This window comes from Stigmatopora argus, chromosome 10, assembly GCF_051989625.1.
Source record: "Stigmatopora argus isolate UIUO_Sarg chromosome 10, RoL_Sarg_1.0, whole genome shotgun sequence".
In the NCBI taxonomy this organism is placed as follows: Eukaryota; Metazoa; Chordata; class Actinopteri; order Syngnathiformes; family Syngnathidae; genus Stigmatopora; species Stigmatopora argus.
The window spans coordinates 5,259,750-5,286,881 of record NC_135396.1 but is presented as its reverse complement, the minus strand read 5'-3'; the positions used below and the strand labels follow the sequence as shown (position 1 = coordinate 5,286,881).

At 40.3% G+C, this 27,132-nt stretch overlaps 1 protein-coding gene across 14 annotated transcripts in view; it reads left to right on the top strand.

Moving 5' to 3' along the window:
- The window catches only part of tenm4 (teneurin transmembrane protein 4), a 164,767-nt gene that overhangs the window by 48,369 nt on the left and 89,266 nt on the right, over positions 1-27,132 (top strand). For 12 of the 14 annotated variants that reach the window (XM_077610939.1, XM_077610951.1, XM_077610950.1 and 9 more), the window contains 3 exons: positions 4,390-4,697; positions 6,031-6,312; positions 25,913-26,125. In XM_077610939.1, coding sequence (XP_077467065.1) covers positions 4,469-4,697; positions 6,031-6,312; positions 25,913-26,125 — 724 coding nt within the window. In that variant the 5' untranslated portion in view covers positions 4,390-4,468. The remainder of the gene's footprint in view (positions 1-4,389; positions 4,698-6,030; positions 6,313-25,912; positions 26,126-27,132) is intronic. The other 2 variants (XM_077610949.1, XM_077610948.1) reach the window with 1 other exon arrangement.

Genomic DNA, 27,132 nt, shown 5'->3' with positions numbered 1-27,132 from the left:
ACTTGCAGCCACCATTCATAGCCAGGGGTCGTAGTTAAAATGAAGTAAAGTCGAGTTGTCACATCCACCCGTTCTAAGTTCGAGGGTTCAACGTCAATCTTTTCATCCATTCCTATTGGAATTCTTAATGAACAGTTTCTTGACATTGCATAATATTCTGTATGCATATACATAATAGATCCATTATATATATAAATATATATACTGCATACATAATATATTTCCTCGTCGTTGTTGGTTAGCATTGCTTATATGTGGTAACCATGCCCCTGAAAATGTGCTTTGCAAATAATTTAATGAGTATGTGTGCATGCACTTCTACATACACAATGTGACTCAACCGCCATCTAATGACTTCTTGGCTTTGTTCATTTGAAATCTTTTAACATTATTTGTCTCGGACCAAAAACCCTTTGCCAAATGCGGACAATGCTATTGAAAACTGCTGAGTGGCCAAGATGTATTAAAGAAAAGAAAAACACACAAGTTAGCTAAACAGACCATTTATCATTTCTTTTGTCCCTGGCAATCAATTTGGGATCATTGCATAGATTAGCGTCGGTGGCCGAGAGAACTTTTGGAAAAAAACGCACGGTCGCTATCTTTATCTGCAAGTCACCGACACGTCGTTTGTCAGCGGTGGTTGTAAATAACTCGTCTTTGTGAGCGTATCCTCATTAACCTTCCACGTCGCTTTTTTTTCTATGCTGCCTCGCTCCTATGAAGATGATAACGTTTTAAAAATGGAGCCGCTGTCTCTTTTGGATGTGCCCGGCGAAGGCTCTGTAGTCAAATCAAAGGGTTTGCTTATTATCGGGGGCTCGCGCTGTGCGATACTTAGAAGTGGGAATTAGTCACGTGGCGGGAAAGGAAGTCTCATGTTTTAACCGTTTGAATCGCATGGAACTTTGCCTCATAAACATTGTCGTGCAAGTCCGAAAAATTGAAACAAGTTTGTGCCGATATTTATATTTCTATAAATTGTATACCTAATTTATATAAATAAAAAATATATAAATAAATTATATACATAAATGTTATTTATATATATTTATTTGTGTATAGATATATGTATAAATTGAAAATGTTCATTTTTCTATTCTTTAAATTAATTAGGTTTAAAAAAAAATGTGTATTAGTAAATCAATTATTAAATGAATGTCCTTTTGAAAATAACTCATTGGCCCATTGAAGTGAATTTAGATTTCCTCCATTTAAAAAAAATAACAATAACAATTGAAGCATTTTATAAAACTAGTGAAATTCACAGGTCACTTTCAGAAGCAAAATAAATGAAGTTAAATTAAAAAAGTGCAAACATGGCCAAGAAGTAAGATATTATGCATGTACCTTTTTATAAATCTCCTTATACATTTCTTTGTTGTACCGTTTTATCCTGGCGGGGCAATCTTAGCCTACTGGCCCGCCAGGCTTATAAAATATTAGGTGAAACCCTGCAGTCTTATGGAATATATTTGAAAAAAACACTTGCAGCCAATTGTGTTTTATTGTAGAAAATAATACATCCATTCTGCAGGGATATCTCTATTCCTCCTTTTTGAGGCAAACAATGGGACATCATTAGGATTTTTAGAATTCTCCTGTCATTGGGCTGTGAACTCCGCCCCCCCCCAAAAAGTCCCTATGACCCTCATGGCAGAATTTGTGTTGTCGGGAAGTTCCACCCACGCCCCTGCAAACACAACATCCCTGGTGGAGGTCAATGCATTTTCAGATGCTACGCCACTGACTGCTTGGGGAAAACAAAGTGGGAAACAATGGGCCCGACTGGACCCTACTTGCCTCCGCTCGGGGGCGAAACGTGCCTGAAAAGCACCATTGTGCCCTTGTGTTTGTACCTATCGACAGCTGAAAGGATGGCGGTGATTAATGACTCGGGGCCGCCGCGCCAGGACCTCGGCCACGCTGGGGTGCGCGGAAACGCCGCCCACTAGCCAGCTGTAAGAGATCTTCATGACCTGGGTTCTCCTGCTGATTTGGTTGTTTTGCAACCATTCCTTGACGCTATGGTAATGCGAGAGAGCGGGAGGCTTTTTTTTAGCTTTTGGGAATGTTGCACAAAGTGCATTGTTTTTGTTCCCGAATGAGTAGGGGTCGCCCTCGTTGGTAGTCGGTTGGCGAAATGGCGTTTATTTGACGGAGTGATTAATGGAGGTATAATGTAGAAAACGTCTAATTTTTGTTGTCACCGATGCAGGCCGTGAATGGACGTTTAGCGCCATCATGGCAGCTTATTTACCAATTTCGTCATACGCAGTTTCTGGGTATGATGACAATTAGGCTTTTTGTCGAGTCAATGATGACAAAGCCTATGTCCGATTTTTTATTATCAGTATTATCAGTATTATTATCAGTACTAATATCAGTATTATTATCAGTATTATTATCAGTATTATTATGAGTATTATTATCAGTATTATTATCAAGTATTATTATCAGTATCATTATCAGTATCATTATCAGTATCATTATTATTATCATTATTAATCTCTTAAATGAGCGCCCTGTAAAAGCTTAAATACACGCTAGGAAAATTTGGTTCAACACTGAGCTGTGGCTTTTTGAGTCTTTTTTTTTTTTACATGTTAATCAACTCTCCAATGTTTTGTGTGTCCTCTTTTTGTCCATTTTTTCTTTTTTATGAGTCAAGAAAAATTGGCATATACATCAAATTGCATGTTGCTAAGTGAAATGTTTGGTTAAAAGCCAACCTTGTCAAGCTGGGTTAAGAAGGAATTCAGGATGTGGCCAGAATGACCTTCTGTAGTCTTTGGAGGCTCTGCTGATGGAAAAATAAACCAAATTTGATGTTGCTGAGTGAAGTTTTACATTAAGATCTGACTTTGTCGAGTTTAGTTGTTAAACTCTTTATAGAGTGCATGCGTTTTTGAATGAGGGCCACTTTTGAAGGACGCAAAATTTTGTTTGCATGTATTCATAAAAAGCAAAATACTGCATTTTCTGGACAATAAGTCCCACAAGTGTAAAAATTGCAAAAAGTATAAGTCACATTTTAGGGAGGGCAACATTTTATTTGATAAGAAACCAAGAACAAACATACTTAAAATTAAAACTAAGTGGAGAACAATAGGCTAAATAGGCAACTGTTAACGTAACATTTACATTTTTTGTGGATAACTATAGCCTAAAAAAACACTTTCACACAAAGGCTTTCGGTGTTCAGCGAGAAAAAAATAAGTCGCAGGGCCAGTCAAACTACGAAAAAAATGCCACTTATTGTGCGTAGAATATGGTCCTAAAATTTCAACATCTTGTTTTGACCCCGGAGCTAAAGGAGAGCACTCTTCCAGTTAATAGCTAAATCTATTGTCAACTGAGAAGAGCAAAAGAATGTATGCTGACTTTTGAGCTTTTTGTGCTGACCACATTGAACACTATTTTCCTAATTCACTCCGGGCCAATAAAATCTAGCAAGTAGGCTCCAGTTGGCCCACGGGCCGTATTTTGGACTCCTAATATCATGAATCGGCTTCCAATTGTGTAATTTTCAAAGAATTCTACAGGAACACTTGACCATGTATTTTCCATGTACATTATATGCTTTTTATGAGAATTTATTCAAGTCTTTCATTGAGTCTATCCTTGAAGAAGGTAGGAAACGGAGTGTTTCCACATGTGACAGTTGCGGCTTTATGTTTCATATGCGATCATCTCTAATAGCTCCAAACGTCGTTTTCCATTTCTCTGGTTCTCCTTCGCCTACGCTGATGTTTTGTTCGCTGCACATGACGCGATGTGACACCCTTCCCCAAAAAATTACAAGAGGAAAAATAAGAAATAAGGTTCAAGGTTTGGCGCATTGTCGTGTTATCAATATGCGAATGTGGTAAATCAAAAGGATTAGTTGGAAAATGACCCCTCTGTTGAACTCCCAACGGTGACTAAACTTTTCCTACTGTGAAAAATAAGTGTTAGGAGGCAGCTTTTGCTAACTCTGTTAAACTTGGGGATTTATTTTGAGGTGATTGAATGAATAGTGCTACCAATGGCAGTTAAATTATTTGAATGTCTAGTTAATTTTTGGGTCGCTTCCTTGTAAATTTTAGGGTACTTATTGGTTGTTTTGGGGCATTTAGGGAGCACTTCCGGCACTTTTTGGATCTTTTCTGTTGATTATAGGGTTTTTCTAGGTCTTATCCTGTAGATTTTGGTGATTTTATTTTATTTTTTTGTTACTTTTTGTTGGTACCGAGGTCATTTGTTTTTGGAGCCATTATAAATAGGTCAAATTTTCATGGAACTGTACAAAATCTGTATGAAATTTATGTAAATAATGTCAATTGGGTGAAATTTTGGGCTATTTTGGGGTTAATAAAACCTGCTTTTTTTCTTTTGCTGACTCTGAAGGTCTGAGACCCAAGCATCCTCGCCAACTTGACTTTGTTGACCAAAACTGAGCCGAGAGGAGGCCGGCGCCGCCGCCGCCATGGAAGTGAAAGAACGCCGACCGTACCGCTCGCTGACTACGGCCCGTCAGGAGCCCACCGAGCGGCGCCACACCAGCTCGTCGGCCGACAGCGAAGACGGCAAAGCCCACCCCAGGTCGTACAGCTCCACCGAGACCCTCAAGGCCTTCGACCACGACGCACGCCTGGCGTACGGGCACCGCGTCAAGGAGCTGGTGCACCACGAGATGGACGAGTTTGGGCGGCCGGGTGAGAATTCAACTCTTGGTCGCCTAGCGACAAGCTAAATACTATTTATGCAGCCGTAGCATCACAAATGTGCCTGATTAAACGATAGGTCTGACTCCTGCCTCACTCAAGGTCAGAACGCGGTCTTTATATTCTCCTATTGGCTCACCACGGGTGCTCTCAGTATGTCATTTTTTACCCTGACAGCTCATCTTCTGCATATCTCTCTTAAGGCTCATTTATACCGGTTTGTTTGCGTTCACGATGTCCTAGGCATTCTCAAGCATACTAATCCATCTGACAACCCCCCCCCCCCCCGAACCGTCTATGACATGACTGATCGAATGGTAGTCGTGACGCTCAAGCCAATTTTTCCAACTTTGGCCTGAGACGTTTTGGTAGTCATGATGCAGTGCTCCCGGTGTATTGCCACGACTGAAATTGATTGATTGGACTTGGCGGAGCTGAAACACACCTATAGTCTCATTCATCCTTCTCTAGTCCCCGTGTTTATGCACAAATATGTATTATTTTGAGGCCTCGAGTTCGGAGGGAGGGCAGCTGAGATGCGTATGATTACCGACAAGGGGCGCCGAAATGAAGCATAGATGCGGCAAGTCTGTTTTTTTTTTCAACGTCAAAGGAATGATGAAACAAGCTGCCGTGACAGGTCGTTTATGTTAGCCGAGGCTGCTACACTTCACTTACCGTTATGATGAGAATCTAATGATTGTTAAATGAGTCAGCTATGCATGTTCAATAGATCATGTATTGCGGGGTACACGGTCGATTGGTCGCCGGTCTTTTGGCCGCCGATCTTTTGGTCGCCGGTCTTTTGGTCGCCCGGAAGGTAAGTGATAATTACCATTTAAATTGTTGCTCAAATTCCCTAAATACAAACTGTGAATTACTATTTAGTCATACTTAATGCCCTATTAATTATTAGGCTAAAGAAAAGCTCCAAATTTACGGGACTTTTATTGTTTTTTGTTGGAGAACTTGTTAGGACCCTGACTGACGTAGCTTCTTAAAGGGACAACGCATGTACATACAAACTCTTCTATACTCACACGTTGGCTCAGTGAAACTGCTCATGGCCATTGTTGGCTTTTATTGATGCATAGACCATGTTGTTTTACCTTGTTTTGTCGCCGGTCTTTTGGTCGTCGGTCTTTTGGTCGCCAGTCTTGGTCGCCCGTTGTCACGGTCGGGGCAACCAAAAGACGGCAACCAAAAGACGGCAACCAAAAGACCGGCGACCAATCGACCGCACACGGTATTGCGGTGTCCCGGTACATACGAGACATAATGTTGGCGTCTTCTACGTACCAATGGTCAGCTTTTTCCACGGCAGGTCCGGACTTCTCCCTGCGAGACCTGGGCTTCGTAGACCCGCACCAAGCCACGTCCTACCGGGGCGAGATGGGCATGCCCCATCGCGAATACTCCGTCAGCGTGTGTTCCGACGCGGACACGGAGACGGACGGCGTCGTGTCCCCAGAACACGAGGTCATCCGCCTGTGGGGGCGCGGCGGGGGTCATGGCCACCCCAAGTCGGGCCGAAGCTCCTGCCTCTCCAGTCGAGCCAACTCCAATCTGACGCTGACTGACACGGAACATGAAAACACCGAGAACGGTGAGTGGAAGTTTTGAAAAAACTGAAAAACGCCAAACTTTTTTGGCCAATGTTAATGGATTATACATTTCAAAAGGACGATTTCCTTATAAAGTACCCTAATTTAGGTCTGGGCAATTTCACGATTGAGAAAAAAAATTCTGATCGGCCAGGTGTTATTTGATCAAGTAGATGCAAACTGACTAGTTTGCATTTTTTGGAAGTCTCTTTCAAAAAGATTCTGATGTTGATGGTTTTCAAGCAGTGAAATAGTTTTATTGACGGGTTGTCAGTTTGTTTCCGTGCAGTCTTGCTATTATCTCCCTCCAACTATTTCTGGGATCTCAATTTATCTAATTTTTCACACATCCCAAATACCAACTAATACCTTTTTGGGGGAATGTGTGGCCTTTCTAACCCCCAAAATGTTCCTTAATCTTAAACTCAGTGGTAGTCAATCTCTTTCTGACTCATTAAAGCACTCTTGGCACTTAAAAACACAAGAACATGGCCAATTAGACGATTTATTTGGTTTGCTTGGAAAGCAGGATTTGCTAAAATGAAGAAAACAATGTAATCATTCTAAAGTAATAATTGAAAATGCTCTTCACCATTTTGATGAATGTAATTGTTTTGATTATTGGGAACCAATGAAAACTTGACGGTCTTATAATGAGCTAGTGGTGGAAAAATAACACTTGAAGTGTGTTATTTATGTCTTGAAAATGGTTGTTCATCGCCAAAAGATTTTGGAAATGGCAGTTTTTTGAAGTTGCTTCCTGAGCCTTTTTTTCTTACGGTTGTCTTTCATTGTAAGTTCTTGAATCTCAGCATGAATCAGCATCATGTTTGCCTTTTGAAAATGATATTTTTCAAATTGGCTAGCAAAAGCGTTGGCAGTTCCCGTCCTGTATGCACCAAAACTGGATATAGGATCTGACAGATGTGCAGTGCCGTTCTTAGCGGCAGAAAGCCGAGCCCTCGTAGCGCCCGGCGGCGAAATTCTAATTACCCTGACGCAGCCTTGCGGAGAACCTCGCAAATAGTTTTACATTTCTATCTGCCAAGGCATTTTCTAAGCGACAGAAATGTCCGCGGGAGGGAGAATCCATCTGAGCGCTTGACTCGGGCTGCGGGGAAAGTGCGCGGGCCTCCACATTGCGCCTCTCTCGTACATAATTAAAGAGAAGCTCCTGGCACGGCGACGCTCGCGCTGGCGGCGTCCCGGAGAACCCCGTCAAGATTCACTGCGGCCTTTTTATTCCATTCGCTCAGGCAAAATGTGCATTTGGGCGTTTCATTCAGATAACATGCCATTTATATACGGCGAGTTAATTAAAATCCATCAAGTAGGCCTGCTTCTTCTATGTGTCTGTAAACCAACAAACAATTTACTGGGCTTTTTAATGTATTCAAGCCGGGAGCGGGCATACCCCCCCTCCTTGGCTGGCAATCCCCCCCATTCACATGCGACTTACTTGACCCTCTGTTTAATGCATGCAAATAAGCAAGTGTGGTTCGCCTTCATTCCGCTTCTCACATTGCGTACTGCAGTAAGAATATATTTACTATATATCATATACTTGCACAGTAAGCTCTCGATTATCGCATGTTTTTTTTTGTAGTTCATAAAAATGTGAAAAATGTTACAATAGGGGTGACCCTACTTACCGATTTTTCAATTATCGCGGCCATGTCTGGTCTAGATTAACCGCGATATTCGAGGGATTACTGTATATCATTTCCATTCACCAGCTGTCTGTCTGTTAGTTTCTATCGTCTCGTCTTTTCACTTAGCCTGTCGCTAAATGCTAAAAGTCAATTAATTGCACAGTGAATAATCTTTTTCCCGGCTGCGATTAAAAAATAATAATTATTATTATTATCGTCTGCGTGCATATTAAAACGTAACACACTGATTGCCTCTATGAGACTTCAATATATTTCACAGATGTTTATTGGTCATCAACGCAGTGTAGAAGTCACGTTCAGACATGCAAAAAAAAAACCTACATATTAAACATTGTACAGCGTTAGCATTGCTACATCCAGGTTGGCTGGGATAGGCTCTAGCACCCTCCAACATTCAACCCTCGCCCCCTTTCTGAGGATAAGCCACATGGAAAAAAATGAATGTTTTGACTCAACATTTATTGCTTTTTAATGGGTCATTTATTAAAATATCTTATATTTTTTACATTAATATTGCACATTGGCATGATTTTGTAGGCAATATATCACTGAAATTTGTTATTACGACAGCTCTACTATTTACTTTTCCACACACACACGAGACTCCAAAGCAAAGCACATTGAATTGCAAATGTAAGGGATGCTTTTCAAAGACAACACTTCCTCGTGCACATCGCCTTGTATTCCGCACGCCCGAAAGCAGGAATCCTGCGAGCGTACGTACTGTTGGTGTGTCTTTTCGCCACACCGTCTCCCGTCATTTTCCCAAGAGATCCCCGTAAGGACACTCGGAGCGGCCGGCACCCGCTGAGTCACGGTAGAATGTCAAGGTGCTCGTCTCGGTGTCGTTTCAAAGAAGCGCCGTCGGCTTTGTTGGTTGTGACCGCTTGCCGGTTTGCCACCAGAATCCGCATGGGGATTGAACTCTCGGTCTCAGAACTGTGAGGCGGACGTACTAACCGCTTGATCACCATGCCGCTCTTTGTGTTCATTAATGAATTCATTCTTTCATTTTCAACTCTGCTACCCTTATCAGAGCGGCGGGGTGCTGGAACCTATGGCATTAGGCCAAAGGCACTGATGGAGACCGTTTACGTGACTAACGCCCACAATTAACAAATCAACAAAAACAATTTTAAAGAGTGGTCATGCCTTTTAAAAGAATGCGGCAAACACAAATATCGAAAGTATTTCTCTTTAAAATGTCTCGTCTTTTGCAGTATCACAAAATGAGGAAAAAAATTGAGGCCCTACTTAATAGTCACCTTGATCTTAATATCCAATTATGCAGTGTGTAAGGGTGAATCACAAATAATAAAAATATTTAGCCGTAATAATTTATCAAATTGTTATTAACATGCAATCAGGATTGTACGAAATGCTTCCTCGTGAGACATAACTCATACAATAATGCAGTGCAGTACATCAATATATCAGCAAATAGCAGGGTTCGGGTCATTGGAATATTGATCTTTTATAGGTATTGCTAAAGCTGAGAAATGCAGCGATTATGTAGGCTCAACTCAAGCTTCTTTTGTGGGCTATTTTCAATGATATTGTCCCCTTTGGTGCAGGCCAATCCAAACCAGTTTAGAAACCCTTCTATCTATCTATTTTGTTCAGAGTAGCCTAGCAGTAATCTGTCCCTGTCAATGGCAGCCATTGAGATAATAAAGACTGTTTTCACGGGTGGAGTCTTGCGGGAAATCACTATGCCTTTAGGCGTCGTTCCAGGCCCCCCGCAAAAAAATAAAACCAGACCTGGGACGATGTGCTTTTTTGTTCCTTCACAAGCCTCTTGGCAACACTTTTGTCTTTCTACAGTTTTCTTTTCTAAACAAGATATTTGTGAAAGCGTCTCCCGTTAAATGTAGGTGACCGTTTAGCTGTTTGGCTAGCTGATTAGTCGGCTAGTGTGTCGATTTTTGCTCCCCAAACGTTTGGAAGTGTAAATGTCGGCAGAAAAACGACATCAACGTGCGTTCATGTTAACACGATGGCACAACTGGCCTTGAAATAAACATGTGACATGATTTATTTATCCAAATAACATGCCTAAAAATAAACACGTCCGATCATGTCAGCGTTCGGTCGGAACGCCGACCGGCTCAGTGAGCTGACACATCACGAGAGCTTCGTATCCTAATCCGGTCCGCTCAAGTCTTAGAAAATTAGCTGCCATTGACGGCGATGGATGTTCAATCCGATTTGCTCATTCGCCACTCTCAGTCAAAGTTGATTGGACGCCTATCGTCGTCAAGGGCGCGAAAAAATCTTTCCTTAACCGAAAGTACATCCATCAGGTGTCGCCATGGCAACAATAGAAGCACTGGTCTCATTATTGCAAGCCTGCGTAGTGTCAATATGAATAACTAATTAGCACATAATGCTTCTTTAATTAACACGTTATTGGTTATGATTTGCTTCATATATTGGTGTGATTTGATTAGCTGCTTTTACAGTATTAAAAGCAAAGGAAATGCATGATCATAACAGCTATTGGCTTTAAAAAAAACACTCTTTGGCATGCTGGTGGTAACATTTCAATATGTGTTGCTGAATAATGTTTGTGAAGGAATGGAAATTAAAGAAAGAGGACATCAATAGGAGGCGGTCATGAAAGCAGCCCAAATAGTTACGCAAACGAGCAGCTGCTTCATTATCAATCTTTAAAAAAAATAAACGACTCTGTAATTATTTCAAAATATTTACCCTTCAACACAGAATGCGGAATGTTATGAAAAAAGATTTTGGGAGAAAATAACTTTTCTTTGTAGTCACAGTGGGCAAAATGAATGCAAGTCTTTAATCATTTTATTTTGTTCTTTATTTTTTTTAAGTAAACCCTTATTTTATGATTGATTCTTCTATATTGTTTGTTTTTATAGAATTATTTTGTGTTTAATATGATTTCAGTCAATAATTCGAACCATTATTAGTAATAATTAATTCATTATTAATATTTTCATTATTATTTTAGTTTTTGGACGAGTGCTGATCGCATCAACCTCGCAGTTCTGGGGTTGATCCCAGGTCAGTCCTCACTGTGTGGAGATTGCATCTTCTTCCCGGGCTTGCGTGGGTTTTCTCCGGGTACTCCGGTTTCCTCCCACATCCCAAAATCATGCATGTTAGGCTGGTTGAACACTTTTGAATTGCCCCTAGCTTTGAGAGTGACCATTTATAGTTGTCCGTCTCCTTATGCCCTGCGATTGGCTGGCCACCAATTCAGGGTGTCCGTAGTTAGCTGGGATAGGCTCCTGCACCCCGACCAGGCCTTGTGAGGATAAGTGGTACGAAAGAGTGTATTGAAAGAGCGTTCAATGTTTGCGTTTTCAGTATCCCGAAATGCCATTGACTTGTAAACGATATATATGACTATCTGGTAAGGTTTTTGCGTTTTCACCCCATTGTCGTGTAAACGGCCCAAGTCTGTATTTAATAGATGCGGCACGCTTATATTCATAGGACAGAGCAAGGTGATTCTTTTTTTTTCTATGCCACCGCCTGCCGTGTTTCACTATTGATCTCAGCTCCAGCTCGTAATTCTCGACGTGTTATGTGATATTGCGGATGACGGTCATATCTGATGTCTGCGCGAGTCGCTGCGTAAGCCATTGTGTGCGTGCCGCATTGATTGCCGGAGTCCAACAGCGTGACAGCCTTGCATTGAATTAATAAGAATATTAGTCGTTAGTGCTGCCACATGTGGAGTCCAATATGTCAGATCTATCAGGCGCTATCTCACCGACAAAGCACCAAGATGCCTATTCATAATTCGGTAAAAGTTTGTTTTCGTATTGATCCGTAAATGTTCCCCGGATCCTGAAGTTAATTGAACATCCAATAGAGACGGACCAATCAACAGCAAATGTCGTATATGATTACAGTAATTGCAGGTGTCTCAACAGTATATTTCAGAATTGTACCCCCCCCCCCCCAAAAAAAAGGACAAAACAGTAACGATTCTTCCAGCAGAACCCGGGATGACATCCAAAAGACTAGGCACTAAGGCAATACGAAAATATCCTACACAAAGGCTGGACTAACACTTGGCGAGAAACGCCTCAATGCTGTCCAAGACCTGGAGAAATATTTTGCAGACAGATGGGACAAAGTGTGCAACCTTTTATTTCTCTCATGGACAAAAAAACAATGGTGTTAGGGCCATGAACATTTTGCTGGCAATGTAATGACCTTCTTTGTAGGCAGCCTACACCCTGGACTGGTCGCCAGTCAGCCATAGGGTACATAGAGAGACAGAAGACCATTCGCACTCCATCATACGCCACCAGGAATTGAGCCCACCCCTGCCCACACCGAAGTCAGTCAAAATCGACGTCCACATCCACAGCCTGTTTAAATTCGACATCTGTCATTGTAAAGGAAGGCAATTGGTTAATTTTGCGTCAGTTCTTATTTTTCACTTCCATTTTGGGGTAATTACAGGTCACTTGTGGTAAATTTTGGATCAATTTCTATTTATTTTAAGGCACTTTCAGGGATTCCTGTTAATTTGTCAGTTCCTGCTGATTTTTAGGCATTTTAAAGTTCCTTATTAACTCATTGGCTGCCATAGAAGGCACTGTTTTGGCAGCATGGGGAAAATGAACAAAGGTGATTGCAGATAGCAACTTGAGCAAAGTGCAGTCGTGCAGTTGATCACACAACTCCCAAACATCTGATTTTGTGGTGCCTTTGTCGAAAAAATGAAAGCATTTACTTATGTACGTACAGTATGAATGAGCTACAAAGTACCCGTCTGGCAGAACAACCCCGCGGGCTATTTCCGGCCCGTGGCCCATATGTTTGACACCCCTGGTATAGGCCCTACCAAAAACCGGATCATCCAACCGTCCTTAATTACAAGTACTTGAATTGATCTTCAGTGCAAACGAGACACTTGCAGCGGAGGTTCCATGTGCACAATCAGTAGCCATGTTAATTATTCGAGTTGTTGAGAACAAAACATCGGTAACACCGACGCATGGTTGCTCTCATCGACATTTCCGCTGTAAACATTTGCCGTTGCTACTATGCAACAACGAGATGTCACACATTATCATTAGGAGGCAACAGGAAGGGTGGCGGTGATGGCACTTACACTTTGTTCTTAGAAGTAGCTCATTAAGTGAAAAACTCACAACTTTGTGTTTTTAATACGTTCACTTCCATTCACAGATAGACATCAATTCAATTTTAACTGGGATGCCTAGCATGGAATGATCCTGTTTTAGTTGCCATTGACACGGAGTAAATTTATTAAAATATATTAAAGCCGTTCGCATAAAACTAAGGTTGTTTATGTGTTTGCTTATCTTTAGTGTTGGAAGAGGTCATATGCTAAAGATACTGTGTTGTAAATGTAAAAAAAAAAAGCTGAATGAGTGGACTGAGTTTTCTGTTTTCAAATGTCAGGAAAATGATATTTATGAGAGTTCAAATGTAGGTTAAAGCACGGGAAATAAAAATCCAATTTTTCTTCCTATTACAATCATCAAATAATTGTTAAAAAAACAAAAACAATGATAGATGCACCATCTATTTTGACTACGAGGCCTGGCAACGACCATTCGATCAGCGAATTGCGTTGGATGTCTGTCGCCGTCAATGGCTTTGAAACATGACCACTCAATGCCAGTCTTTACAATTGAAATGGATTTGATGTCTATAACTGTCAATGGCAGCGAAACATGATTTTATGAGAAAGTGTGAGTAAAGAAAGCTTGGAATTGTTACGTTTTCCATTCTTTCAGTTTCTGAAATGAAACCTTTAATTCGGACCAATCTTACATGGGCCGAGATAGAAAAATGTAGAGCCGCAGAGTAGTTCTTCCCACCGCTAAGGACCAATGATGCAAATCACTTGCGGCTCCCCAGTTGGCCCCACCGCCATGTTACTTGTGGGGGCTATTTAATTGTTGACGTTTTTTTCCCTTTTTCTTTCCTGTTGGCCCGAATTAGAGTACAGAGCTTCTCTGGCTCATTTGGAGGCTAATTTGCAAGCTTTTAGAGGCCCTGGTGGACGGTTTTGAGTTGTTATCAACGTAGCCGCACACCCGCCTGATGGCAGTTTGTCGGATTGGGGGGCCCCGAGAGGAGGCCGAGCCTTCCCTCCCAAGACCGCCGCTTGATGCGGGACATTCAAATGGGGATGATCGCCCTAATCCTGATGCTCTTTTTGCTAAACCCACAGAAGATCCAGCTAATTATCCCCACTTGTAGTTAAATTTATGCGCTTTTGAGAAGAGGCAATACATACGCGTCCTGTTTGAGGCGAGATAGGGGCAGTCGAACTAATCATCTGCCCACTGCAGAGTTAGTTTTTTGTGGGAGTGTCAGAAAGTTTAGCGTTTCAGTTTAGGGAAAACATAAACCATCATTTTGTCAATTAATTCTACTTTGATTTGATTTAGTCTTGAATATTTTTCTTTCAATGGATACACGCATTGTATGAAAGCTTACATCAGTAGTAGTAGTCACAGTAGTGGTAGTCGTAGTAGTGGTAGTAGTGGTAGTCGTAGTAGAGGCAGTAGTAGTGGTAGTAGTAGTAGTGGTAGTCGTAGTAGAGGCAGTAGTAGTGGTAGTATTAGTAGTGGTAGTCGTAGTAGAGGCGGTAGTATTAGTAGTGGTAGTCGTAGTAGAGGCGGTAGTATTAGTAGTGGTAGTCGTAGTAGAGGCAGTAGTAGTAGTGGTAGTCGTAGTAGAGGCAGTAGTAGCGGTAGTAGTAGTAGTGGTAGTCGTAGTAGAGGCAGTAGTAGTGGTAGTAGTGATAGTCGTAGTAGAGGCAGTAGTAGAGGCAGTAGTAGTGGTAGTAGTGATAGTCGTAGTAGAGGCAGTAGTAGAGGCAGTAGTAGTGGTAGTAGTAGTAGTAGTAGTCATGGTAGAGGCAGTAGTAGAGGCAGTAGTAGAGGCAGTAGTAGTGGTAGTAGTAGTAGAGGCAGTAGTCGTGGTAGTAGTAGTAGTAGTAGTGGTAGTAGTATAGTTGTCATTTGAACTCATTCACTGATAACCCAGGTATATGTTCGCAACGTATGTGTTATGGTAGTCGTGTGGTAGTAAAATTCAAATGAGAAAAACCCATTGATTCCAATAGACATCCAATCTGTTTGGACTGGGATGTTCTGGCGACCGACGATCCAGTGCTCCCAGTCCCATTTTTGCTCTTTGTGTCTAACTTGTTCGCCACCCCTGCTCTATGGTAAATAGTTGTAAGTCCATGCATGCCATTTAATTATATTTTGAATGTCCTTTATCAAGTTCTCTATAATAAAAAAAAAGATCATTAGTGTAAGCCTACTAGATAATCATCTTTTTCATTATTGTACTTGATGAAGTACGACCGGACCCCAATTTGTTACTTCGACATTATGTCCAATAGTCTGACATTAAACACACTTCTTTCTGTCCGAATTGTACCACAATAATTTAATCATAGACTAGTGATAATTGATTTAGTCCACGCTCGCCTCAGTTTTCGGTGGGATTGGAACAAAAATGTTTGTCGGCTTTGTCACATCTCATTGGATGCTGAATAACAAAGCAAGAAAGCAGAAAGTCATATTGTATAGTATGCGATTGCGATGATGACCTACTCTTTATTATTAAAGTTTCCTCAGTGTGTAACATGTTAAGATGCGAGAACTTAACCCATATGCCGCTTCACACACCATCTTAAGATGACACTTAATTTGGCGCTAAATTGTTGGCATGTTCCAACAAAGGTGAAATGTACTGGCGGAATGCCTGCCAATTAGTTATTCACCCTCACACCTTATCTTATTAATAACCTGCATTGACTTTGACAACATCTGTTTTAAGCAGAAGGCAAAATGACAAAATTAAAACCAAAATATTCCATTATTTTGAAAGTTAAGTAGCGTCTTTTAATTTCCTTGCAAGAATTAACTATTGAAAACAGGAAACTTTTTCAAAAGCATTCGCAAATGAGATTATATTGTAATCATCATAGCACGATCATTCATTTACCACCACCCTCCCACTTCAAAATGGCCGTCTATTAGCGATAACCTCAATTTAAATTCCCCAGGATGGATGAAAAGATTCCCGTAATGCGATGTCTTTCATCGTCAATAGCGCTGAAACATTAATAACAACCCCTGATCCATTCAGCTAATAATAAACCAATTTATAGCAATGAAAGAAAATGTAAATGCCTGCTCTGGACTGAGCGTCAGTACGTGTATAAATACCACTTTAATTGGCACTTTAGCCTTAATAATAATAATAATAAAGGGTCATTTACTGTCCCCCTGCAGGCGTCTGCATTTCCATTCATTGGCACAGTGGGAATTAGTCAATGGAAAATTGGATTGCCTCCTTTTTATCTTAATTTGCACTCTGCCGTACATTTTTGGTTTCCACTACTAGCACCAAGTGGAATTCGCGTTTCCTCTTTTATCACCGCAAAAGCGCCACCTCAAAAATGCACCATCAGCGTCTCCATTTGGCGATTTATTCCACGCTCACGGCTCAAACGATTCGCCTTCTCGCCTCAAACAAGACGGCGTGGCCTTGCCGGTGTTTTACATTCCGCAGATGCGCAAATAAACTCTTTGCACAAAGTGACTGAGATGGAAAAGCAGCTTAGGCATAAATAGTACTTTGACGAAGGTGCGGCGACAATAACAACAGGAAAATGAAATCAAAAGGCGGCCCATCCATTCGCGAGGAATATTGGAATAAAGGCAGACGAGGCGAGTGGCTCTTCCTTTGTTAAATGAGCTGTCTAATAATTGTCTATCAAACAGCTAAAGTAAACTTTTTTTCTGCATTAAGAACCCGTCCTTCATTACACAATGATTGTGCATTATTAATCATCCCGTCATTGTGCACAGCTGACAATTTTTAATGTGCACATGGCATTTTTTTTACACTTCATATGGATATCAATTGTCCCATACGATACCACATTTTTGAAAAAAAATTTTTTTTTTCTTTTAGTAGAAAATTTCTGCATACTCATATATTCATTCATTTTCTGTTACACGTATCCTGGTGGTGCTGGAGCCTATCTCACCCGACCTTGGAAAGTAGGTGGGGGGCACCTTGAATTGGTGGCCAGCCATTCGCAAGGCACAATGAGACCAATCATGCTCACACTTGAATCTTAGGGCAATTTAGCATATATACTTACTTACCTTAGCATGCATGTTTTGGGGATGTGGGAGGAAACTGGAGTACCCAGAGAAAACCCACACTGGCATGAGGACAACATGCAAATTCAGCAGTGTTCCTGTTCGACCAAATTTCTAAACACGCTTACATTTCTCTGAAAAATAACTAAAACGCTGGCTGCCATAGCAATGAAGTTTCATGGCATTTTTACAAGTGACGCCAGCTTCCTGGCCAACAGCAATGTGGAATAGAACCAGTTGTTTTGGTGTATTTTCCCAAAGAAAAGCTTTACAATTGTAGCTCAGTGAAATCCAATCTATACCACTCAGTGAAGTCCCCCCCTGAGGCGATAGTGAGACTTTAAATAAGAACTCGTCAAACATTTTCGCTTTGAAAATATTTTGCTCCTCACACGAACAAAAGCTATAATGATCCATTATATAAAGATTGATAATTATTTCCATTGTGTGCTTCTATTGTGTGCGAGAGAGCTCTGGGAAATAATGGAACAGCTAGTGTGCTTGTGTAACCGAGGCCATTATGTGGGATGAAGAACACTCAGATGAGACGCATTATTTTGTGCAACACTTTTTGAATTGAGCCACTCTTACCACACACTATGTTGCTTCGGCAGATACATACCTGCCAAATTATGTTTTTTTTCACATATTTTATATGTTTTTTTTTTTTAACCACTTCAAATTGTGTACGCTGTATAACAACTTTTGTACTAAAGCAGATTATGTTGCTAAAACAGCTCAGGTTGATCAAACACAAACTAAGCTAAGAGTGCTAAGTCGGCTTTAGTATTACGTTTCCAACATGAGGTGAGTCTTGGCACTCTTCAGATTGCCTACGTTGGTGAAGTGGTGTGAGGATTCTAGCCAGTTTTTGTTTTTATTCTTATTTTTTTACTGCGTGTATACAGGCCACCGGCACGTTAGTTCCAGACACTTCTGTCGGCCGGGAGTTGCTTAAAATAGTCGTCGCATGCCTGCAGGCTCAGGCCAACTCACAACGGCGCTCACTTTTCATCTTTGAACAATGGCCGGCTTGAATGGGGCAACACAGGGGGGGGCAGTATATACGTGGCGGGGGAGCGGGGGGCTTAATGATGGCACACTGCATCAGCGCTAATGATTCTACGGACAGGCAGGCGCAAATGGAAAAATTTGGTTTTGTTGTGTCAGAGCAGTTAAATGGTGGTCACAGAGAGACGTCTTTAAAAAATCGACAAAATCCAGGTAAATTTCAAAGAAATAAAAGCTAAAAATTCACTAAATTACTAGAATAAAATAAAAACATTTTTGAAAGCAGAGGCTAAAAAAGGAAAAATATTACCAATTTTATATACGAAAATATTAATAGTATTTTCTCTAGATATGTACTTGCTAATAGGTTACTCCCTATAAAATACACACCAACAATATCATATGAGGAAAAAAATACTAAAAACAAAATTACATGATTGTTACACATTTTAAAAAAAATACTACATGGAATACAAGCCTACTAGCCAAAATACTAATATTTGATGAAAAATACAAGCATGTTAAAATAAAACATAGACATACTAAATTTAAAAAAAATCTAGAGTTGCGCGCAAGAGTAGGTATGCAGTTATGGGAAAAATAAAACAATCAAACCATTTTTTTTGTTGATTTCTGCTATATACTTTATGAAAAATACATAATTGCCAAACAAACAATAGAAATTTCCAAAACTGCAATATCAACCAACGGCTTTTGAAAGTACTACTGCCCCCTGCAGTTCTACCAAACCCTTCTTAGTCTTCATAATTGTTTGTCACGCCAAAGCGTAAACAGATGGCGTCCTTCAAACAAATCGCAAGGCACGCCGTCCCTCCGGCTGGGAGGACGACACTTGACTGGATGGATGGCCGTGGAGGTGGGAGGTTGATGGAGAGGGGACGCTTCATCTTCGCCCACCACAGTGGAGGCTTCTAGAATGAAGGATATCGAGATAACTTAAATTGCTGCTAAGCTACTTCATGTTCGAAGGCAGCTAGCGTTACCAAAACAAAAATAGGGCATTAACAGTGTTAAGTCAACAAAAGTAAGTGGTTCTCAAACTGTATCAAGAATCACTTCATCAGTACAATTCAGTTGTATTTAACTTTGAAATGAACAACATTTTCATTCAATCTTTTAGAACTGGTCTGTTTTGCGGTAACATTCATTCAAGTACACATTGGTTGCCATTGAAAGTGATAGATGTCCAATCCATTTAGAGTGGGAGGGTTGATAGTGATCAATCCATACTTGCAAATCCCTACGATTCAAAATGATTGGTCGTCTATTGGAGTCAATGTGTGTTTATAATCAAATATGCTTTTAATTTAACAAACTAACATAACACATACTCTGTAAACACTATTCACACACCAGGATTAGGAGTAAATTAACGCGTAGCAAACACTTGTACTAAAGATGGAAATTAGCTCTTGGCTATAATCTTACATATTTACATAAATATGTTCATTAATATGTGCTGTCCGTTATTCAATAAATCATCACCGAAAATGCTTTTGTAAACATTGCTGCCACCTGCTTGTGGGGTGTTCAAAAACAAATTGTAGATAGCCGTTGCTTGGACATCCTCAACACGTTCGACCAATCACGTCCATTGTAATTTGCTCGACACTTAGCTTCTGAGTAATGGCCGCCGGCTTTTAAGTAGCGATAACACTGTTGGTTGGCCATAAATGGAACCCTGCTGTCTTGCGTGGTCATGTTCTTTTAGTACAACACAAATATCATTTCCATTTCCTGGGCCGGATCCATTTCTATGCCTATAAAAAGACTATTTGTGACCCGTTGTGCTATACATTTATTCCATTCTTGTGTAGTATCGATTTCAAGTGGCTGCTCAACTTTTATCGGCCTGCTGAAAATGGTGAAAATATCATTGATTGTGGCACGGACAAGAAGCTACGTTTTAGGTAGCATTAGTTTGGGGCTCAAAAACTGGCAAGATTTTGAAATTGAGTCAGGAAGGTGTAGATTTTCAGTATTTCCTTTAACATAAACAAACTTATATGAAAATCAATCCAATATGATTATTACACCTATCTTGGATTATTTTTCCTTTTTTTTCCCCCATCGCTTGATATTTTTGGTTCGTTCTGCTAATTTTGTGTTAGTAGTGGAAATGTACATACTTATACAGTGGTACCTCGACCTATGATCAGCTCTACCTACGACATGCTCTAGGTACGATGAAAATTTCGATCGGATAATTCGCCCTCGATACGATCAAAATTTCGAGATGCGACCAAGCCAGGTGGCCATGACATGAGAGGCTGTCTATCATTGTAGCACACTGTCTTTTTTGCCGCATCTCTTTCGTGTATAACAGATATCTACGAGCACTGAACGATTTATTCAGACGAGTTTCCGCTACACATGGACCAGAAAACGCACAACGCGCATGCTCGGGCAAAAAGAGGGCTTTCTGGGTAATGAAGTATACTCGTGCACACAACACCGATAGCCAATGGCACCCTTTCTCAGAATAAAACTTCATTACCCACAATCAATACGTGGGTAAACTCAGTTGTTGCATTTCCTGTTATTCCTTCCTTAGCCTTAGCTCCCGCGATCGCTCATTCAAGACTACTTCTCGTTGGCAAGTGGTCGTGCGTTATCCTATTGTGAGGACATTTGTGTGCATTATTTTCGGAATATTTTGAAGGGAATACAACAGCAAACAGCCCATCGATAGCGAACGTGAGGGTGGAGGCGTGGCAAACAGCTAACCCGCCCAGAACGAAGGTATAAAAAAAATTAAAACAAAATTAGAATTCAGTTTTGTGTAAAGTTACATTAAACGTATGTTTGAGTGTCTGTATATATTAATCCAAGTTAATTTAAATTTGTTTGTTCGTTTACGAGTGCGTTGTTGCCGTGGATAAACGCAATGTCCTTGCTCTCAATGGCAGCTGATGAGTTAAACATCCTTACTTTTAAAGTTGTGTGCAGATTAGTGCTTTTCAAACTGTTGAGAATGTCTCTTTTAGAGCGGACATGTATTTTGGAATATAGTTATTCCTCTAGTTTGTGTCTCTCCTTATTTTTTCTAAAAATACCGTCACAAATTGTCCATGGTGGGTCCCCTGTGAATAAAAGGAAAACTGATGATGATGATCAGTGCAATTTGAAAGCCATTAGGCGTCCAATTAAGGCATCACATTGGCAACAGTAGCTTAATGTAACTCCCATTATGAGCCTTTTTTTCTATTAAGAGAATGAGGTGTATTTAAAGGAACCCTAATCACTTTTTCTTCTCTGTCGCGACAACACTGCGCGACCTTGAGGACAGATCACAAAAATAAGGAGCTTTGGAATAAGTGTTATTTTGAATTCATTTATAAAATAGACTGTGTGGAGAAAAAAGGGCATTGCTGAGGTCAATTAACAGATGATCTATTCATCTTAACATCTCTTTGAAAAGGTAGGAATGAAAATGCCAGACTATGGGTTTGGAATTAACAGAAAAGATTGAGAATTAGAATTCTTCACTCCACGGATCCAAGTTGACTTTCTTTAATCAATTTAGTTGATCTCTATTCGAAAAGTCTCCCCTTTAAATAGTTTTCTATTTATTTAATTGAAGTTGATCATGGAATTTTTACATCAATATCCTCCTTAAAGTTAAAATTAAAAGGTTATTTTTAATTCTAATAGACGCTCAAACTCATTTGATTACTGCCAGTTCATGTGAATTTGAACATCTGGCAACCAATGAGTTAACTTAACAACTTGATAGGAAGTCTTGTATACTCAAAACTGAAATAATATAGCAAAGTACAGTCTGACATTAAAAAACATTATAATTAGATGGAATTTAAAATGTTCAACCAAAAAAAGACAGCATTTGAGCTTAATAAACAATACTCAATCAAAACAACCGTGTAATGAAGACTGCTTACAACGCAATGTGAATAAGTTCTTTTTCTAATTAGATCGAATTGCCATAATGGTCAACATTAATTTTAGCCCGAGGCAATGCGAACTAGTGCTGCTGCAAATGATTCCTCAATCAGTAAAATAAACAACAAAGTCAATGAGTGCAGCATCTTGTAGCAAAAGTACTTATTTTTAGTGTTGTAAAAAGAGAAAAAGAAAGTTTTTGTGACGGTTGAGTCTGGGTGTAAAAAGTGGAAAATATGTTGAAAATATTTATATTTGTTGTAATGGGATATAAAACTGTCTCATACTGTCATCAATTGCACCCCTGATAAATGATTGCAATTCCCCTTATTAAGCGATTAAAAACCGTAAAAACGCAACAAACATTTGAAATGATCAAAAAACATAAAATATGGGAAAAACGTATAAGTTGACAGTTATGCAGTCTAGTTGCGCCATTTTGGGTGCATTTAAAGTTTTCAAATGAGTCATGTTTGGATAAAAAAAGCCTCCTTTTTATACACTCTTGCTCATTTATTCATGTCACATCACCAAAAGTGTTAAAAACTCCATTTATTAAAAAAAATCTAATCACAACAAGCCGAACACCGCAAAGTGCTGTTATTGCGTTAATGCATTTTTTAATGAAAAACTTTTTACTTATTGGATTTTGTTTGTTTACTTGAAAACATAACAATGGCGTTTACTCACTAATGAGTGGCGGGAATGTTGCACTTAACGCCGCTTTTACCAGCTAGCTCGTTGGCTCCGTTAACGAGCTTGATAATGCGTCGGCGGCAGACCTTTATAATGCGTGGCCTGTTCGCCGCTTGCTCGCCGAGGCTGTCAGGAACTAATCGGCCCACTCCGTGTTAAGTGAGGGTCTCGTTTGTGCTGCTGGAATGGAGTGACGGGAAGTGGGAGGTGGCTGCTGAACTTTCGCCGGTTGGATTTTGTCAATGTGTGTTTGTGTATTTTTATGCTTGAAACGCCGTCAATTGAGCTCTGACATAGTTCAAACTTGGGTTCAAAGATCACATATCGTTTAGGGGGTTTCTGCCAAAAATTGAGAAAATAAGCCTTTTGTGTCTTTGATGTCAAAATGTTTGTGTCAACTCAAACATTTGAACAGTCATTTGCATCCTGAATTTCTCAAAATTGCCAAAAATTGAGAAAATGAGCCTTTTGTGTCTTTGATGTCAAAATGTTTGCGTCAACTCAAACATTTGAACAGTCATTTGAATCCTGAATTTCTCAAAATTGCCCAAAAATGAGAAAATTAGCCTTTTGTGTCTTTGATGTCAAAATGTTTGCGTCAACTCAAACATTTGAACAGTCATTTGTGTCCTGAATTTCTCAAATTTGCCAAAAATTGAGAAAATGAGCCTTTTGTGTCTTTGATGTCAAAATGTTTGTGTCAACTCAAACATTTGAACAGTCATTTGTATCCTGAATTTCTCAAAATTGCCAAAAATTGAGAAAATGAGCCTTTTGTCTTTGATTTCAAAATGTTTGCGTCAACTCAAACATTTGAACAGTCATTTGTATCCAGAATTTCTCAAAATTGCCAAAAATTGAGAAAATCATCCTGTTGTGTCTTTGATGTCAAAATGTTTGCGTCAACTCAAACATTTGAACAGTCATTTGTATCCAGAATTTCTCAAAATTGCCAAAAATGGAGAAAATGAGCCTTTTGTGTCTTTGATGTCAAAATGTTTGCGTCAACTCAAACATTTGAACAGTCATTTATATCCTGAAAAGCAATTTCTGGGGAATGGATTTCGACGAAATGAGCAACAAAAGACTCATCTTGTCATATTGCGATTTTAATCCTGTAATATTCCAATTTATGTCTTAGATGTCGTAATATTACAACTCTGGGAATATTAGAATGTATGATTTCCGTGTTGTGACAATTGAAGTTTGTGTCCTGGCTATTTGTATTTGTGCTTTTCTTTTGAAGAGCATTTTGGTTTTGGCGTTCGTGTTGTGGCAATTTGCATTCGTGCTTACGCAGTTCGCCTGACACTTCTCGGCCACTAGAGTTGAAAGATGGACCGCGACAGCGCCCCAAGAGGCCTGCCGGACATTTGCTGGCAGCACGCCGCCCGGGTCTCTCATACTAATGTGGCTAATTGTTTCCTAATGAGATGTGAATCAATGAGTTGCATTCGAATTCTCTTGAGGGACGCTCACCTAACCGTGATGGATGGCTGTCTGGTCAGCAGAAATGAAAAGTCGTGAGATGCCTTTGTTGAGATTGCTTGAATAGTTTTACGGTCAGTGACCCGGTAAGCCAGTGGTTAGCACCTCGGCCTCACAGTTCTGGAATCGAGGTTCGATCCCAGGTCCAGATCTTCTTGTGTGGAGTTTTCATGTTACTCCGATTTCCTCCCATCGTCCAACTAGACTATCTGGTTGAACACTAAATTGGAAATGAATGAATTTCACCGTCTAATGTTTCAGTGCCTTTGACGGTGATGGGCGACCAATCCATATGGACTGGGCGGGGCGAATAAACGTTGCTATCACAGTAAACGGCAGAGGTTTCAGATTAGCCTTGAAGGAAAAAGTAAAAGGGTTGAGGTAAATTATTCACAGCTGCCATGTAGGTCAGTTCCTCTTTCGGTGGGTGAAATCAGTTGAGGTTAGAATTTGCTCTGCCGCCTGATGGTGGGAAAGATTCACGAGATTTGTAATAATAGTTTACCAATCTAATGTACACCAGTCATGAAAGTCAAAACCAGTAATCACAAATATTAATGGATAGTTGGATATAGATATATTTAACTTTTGTGGCGGATCAGTTCAATGGCAGTTCAAAAATAGAGTGCGGGTATAAGCGGTCCTTTTTTTGCTGAAATGTTTACAAAATATCGAGGTACATATCGTGATTGAGTTTTTCCATATCGCACGGCACTTGTCATTAAAGAAGGTTGATTTTCTGTGTAAATAAAGTCACATGACTTAACGTAGATAGAAGCCGTTTAGTATTTTGATCAGTTATGGTCAGTAATTTGTCTTCTGTTTATAGAATGCCATGTGAACTTTGAATATATTCTTCATAGTATGCATGTCAATCTTGAATAAATAAAAAAATAGGGAAGTAGGGGAATCCATCTTGGCCATTTTCGGTTCTAAAGACCAACCTTTTCTCAGGATTTTGTTCAAAATTGAACTTTCAAGTCAAATGGGTAGGAGCTAGAGTGGGAAAAAAAACAGCACATGATTGCAAAAAAAAACTAGGTTGTGCTTATGCACTGTGAAATTTAATTTTGAGGTGATATTTACACTAGGAAGTCTACCTTAAGGTGTTTCTGTGTGTGTTATAGCAGTTTGGCACAGTGTCACCCACCAACCTCATGTCTTGTTGCATAAATGTGCGATGAAATATTATGGCGAGTGACTATGAAGGAGTAGCATAGGCATATTTTGCACACAAATACATCCAAAATGTACATTTATGTCTATTTTGATTAGTTTTTTTCTAAAGTGATACCTTTTTTTTTTTTTAACGATCATTTTAAAATGCAATGTTGGAATTAAATGTACGCTTTCGGGATGCTGCAGTGCAAAGTTTCTTTTTTTTTTTACTAGAACTGATCTTCTTATTCATTGGACAAGCCTGGAAGGTGTTTTTGCATCTTTTTATGCAAAGTCACGGCACGACTTCCTACTTCAAAGTCACATCTTGTTCTTCTAGATCAAGGAGGAAATGTCACAGATTTTAATTTTTATTTTATTTTAGCGATTGTCATCAAAGTCTGGGATTTTTTTTGTGTCTGTGTGATGTTTAGCTGTTTGGCACCCACCCGCTATGCCCCCCGCCACCATGTGTCGTCTCTGTTTGTGGTCCGCAGGTCCTCCGCCTCTTTGTTCATCCGCCTCCTCCTCCCCCGTCGAGCGGCTCCCGTATCCTCCCCCTCGTGTGGTGGCCAATCACGGCCAAGGGGTGTTGCTAGGTAACAACGCGGCCCAGCCAGCCCGGGACTCCGAGTCGGAGGATGAGTTTGGCCCCGGTTCGTTCTTAGTTAAAGCCGGCTCGGGGAGTCTGTACGCCGCAACTGCCGACGGTGAGTGGTTTCTCAACTCTGCTGACTTTCTGGAGAAGCGCGATCGCTCGTGTTGTAGGTGGCGCAGATGGCTTAGGGCGAGAACACAGACTTTCTGTTTTTTGGCCATTCGCTAGAGAGAGAGTAGAAAGTTTTCGGGTCGATACGTAGCCTCGGGAAACGGGCGGCAAGTTTCAGATGTTGCTTTCAAAAAGATGGATGATTCGGATCCGACGGGAGGGATTTGTCGCAGTGGACTTGCGGTTAAGAAGTCTGCCTCGTGATTGTGATGCTCCAGTGAAAGTTTTGTCCATATTTGTCAGTGGCTCTGAGGTCAACGGATAAAGGATGAACTCGTTTTTGGCAACCTGGGTTTGGATGTGAAGACCTTGCATACATTTTTAAACGTATTGACAGGTGTGTGTGTTCTTACTCACACGCCCTCAGCTATAAAACAAATTTTATACTCTGCCCTCAATTAACCAGGCCCTTCACGGATGGGGTCCGGGTGCAGCCAGACCCACAAAACAGCACCTTTAGTTCCGCCCCTGGTTTGATGCTTTTTCTTCAATTTCTTCACTCCTTGTTCCGTTTCAGACTGACAGAAATACCCTTGACATTGAAAACGACATGTTGGGCTAATTCTTTGCTTGAAAGCTCAGTTTTGCTCACTTTAGGGAAAGGGTTTTGAACATATTTTTTTCAGGGGCCATGTCGTAATGATGGCTTTTTTGTGAGGGTCGATATGTGTGGCAAAAAATGATTTGACTCATGAGTTGACAGCTTTTCTGATAGTCGGTAAATCATTTCTAAACATCAGAATTTGTCAAAATCCTTTGTTTGAGTCTCTTGATTGCAAATATTCTCTTTGTTAAAATGCATTTACAATTTTTTTAACCAAAAAGGCCTCATATTACACAATTTGATTCAATTCAAGAGCATTTGACCGATTTTATACCGAGCTATGTTCACGATAACATGGTCAAGATAGGTAACGATATTGATCTTTTTCCGATAGAAGTTTGGAT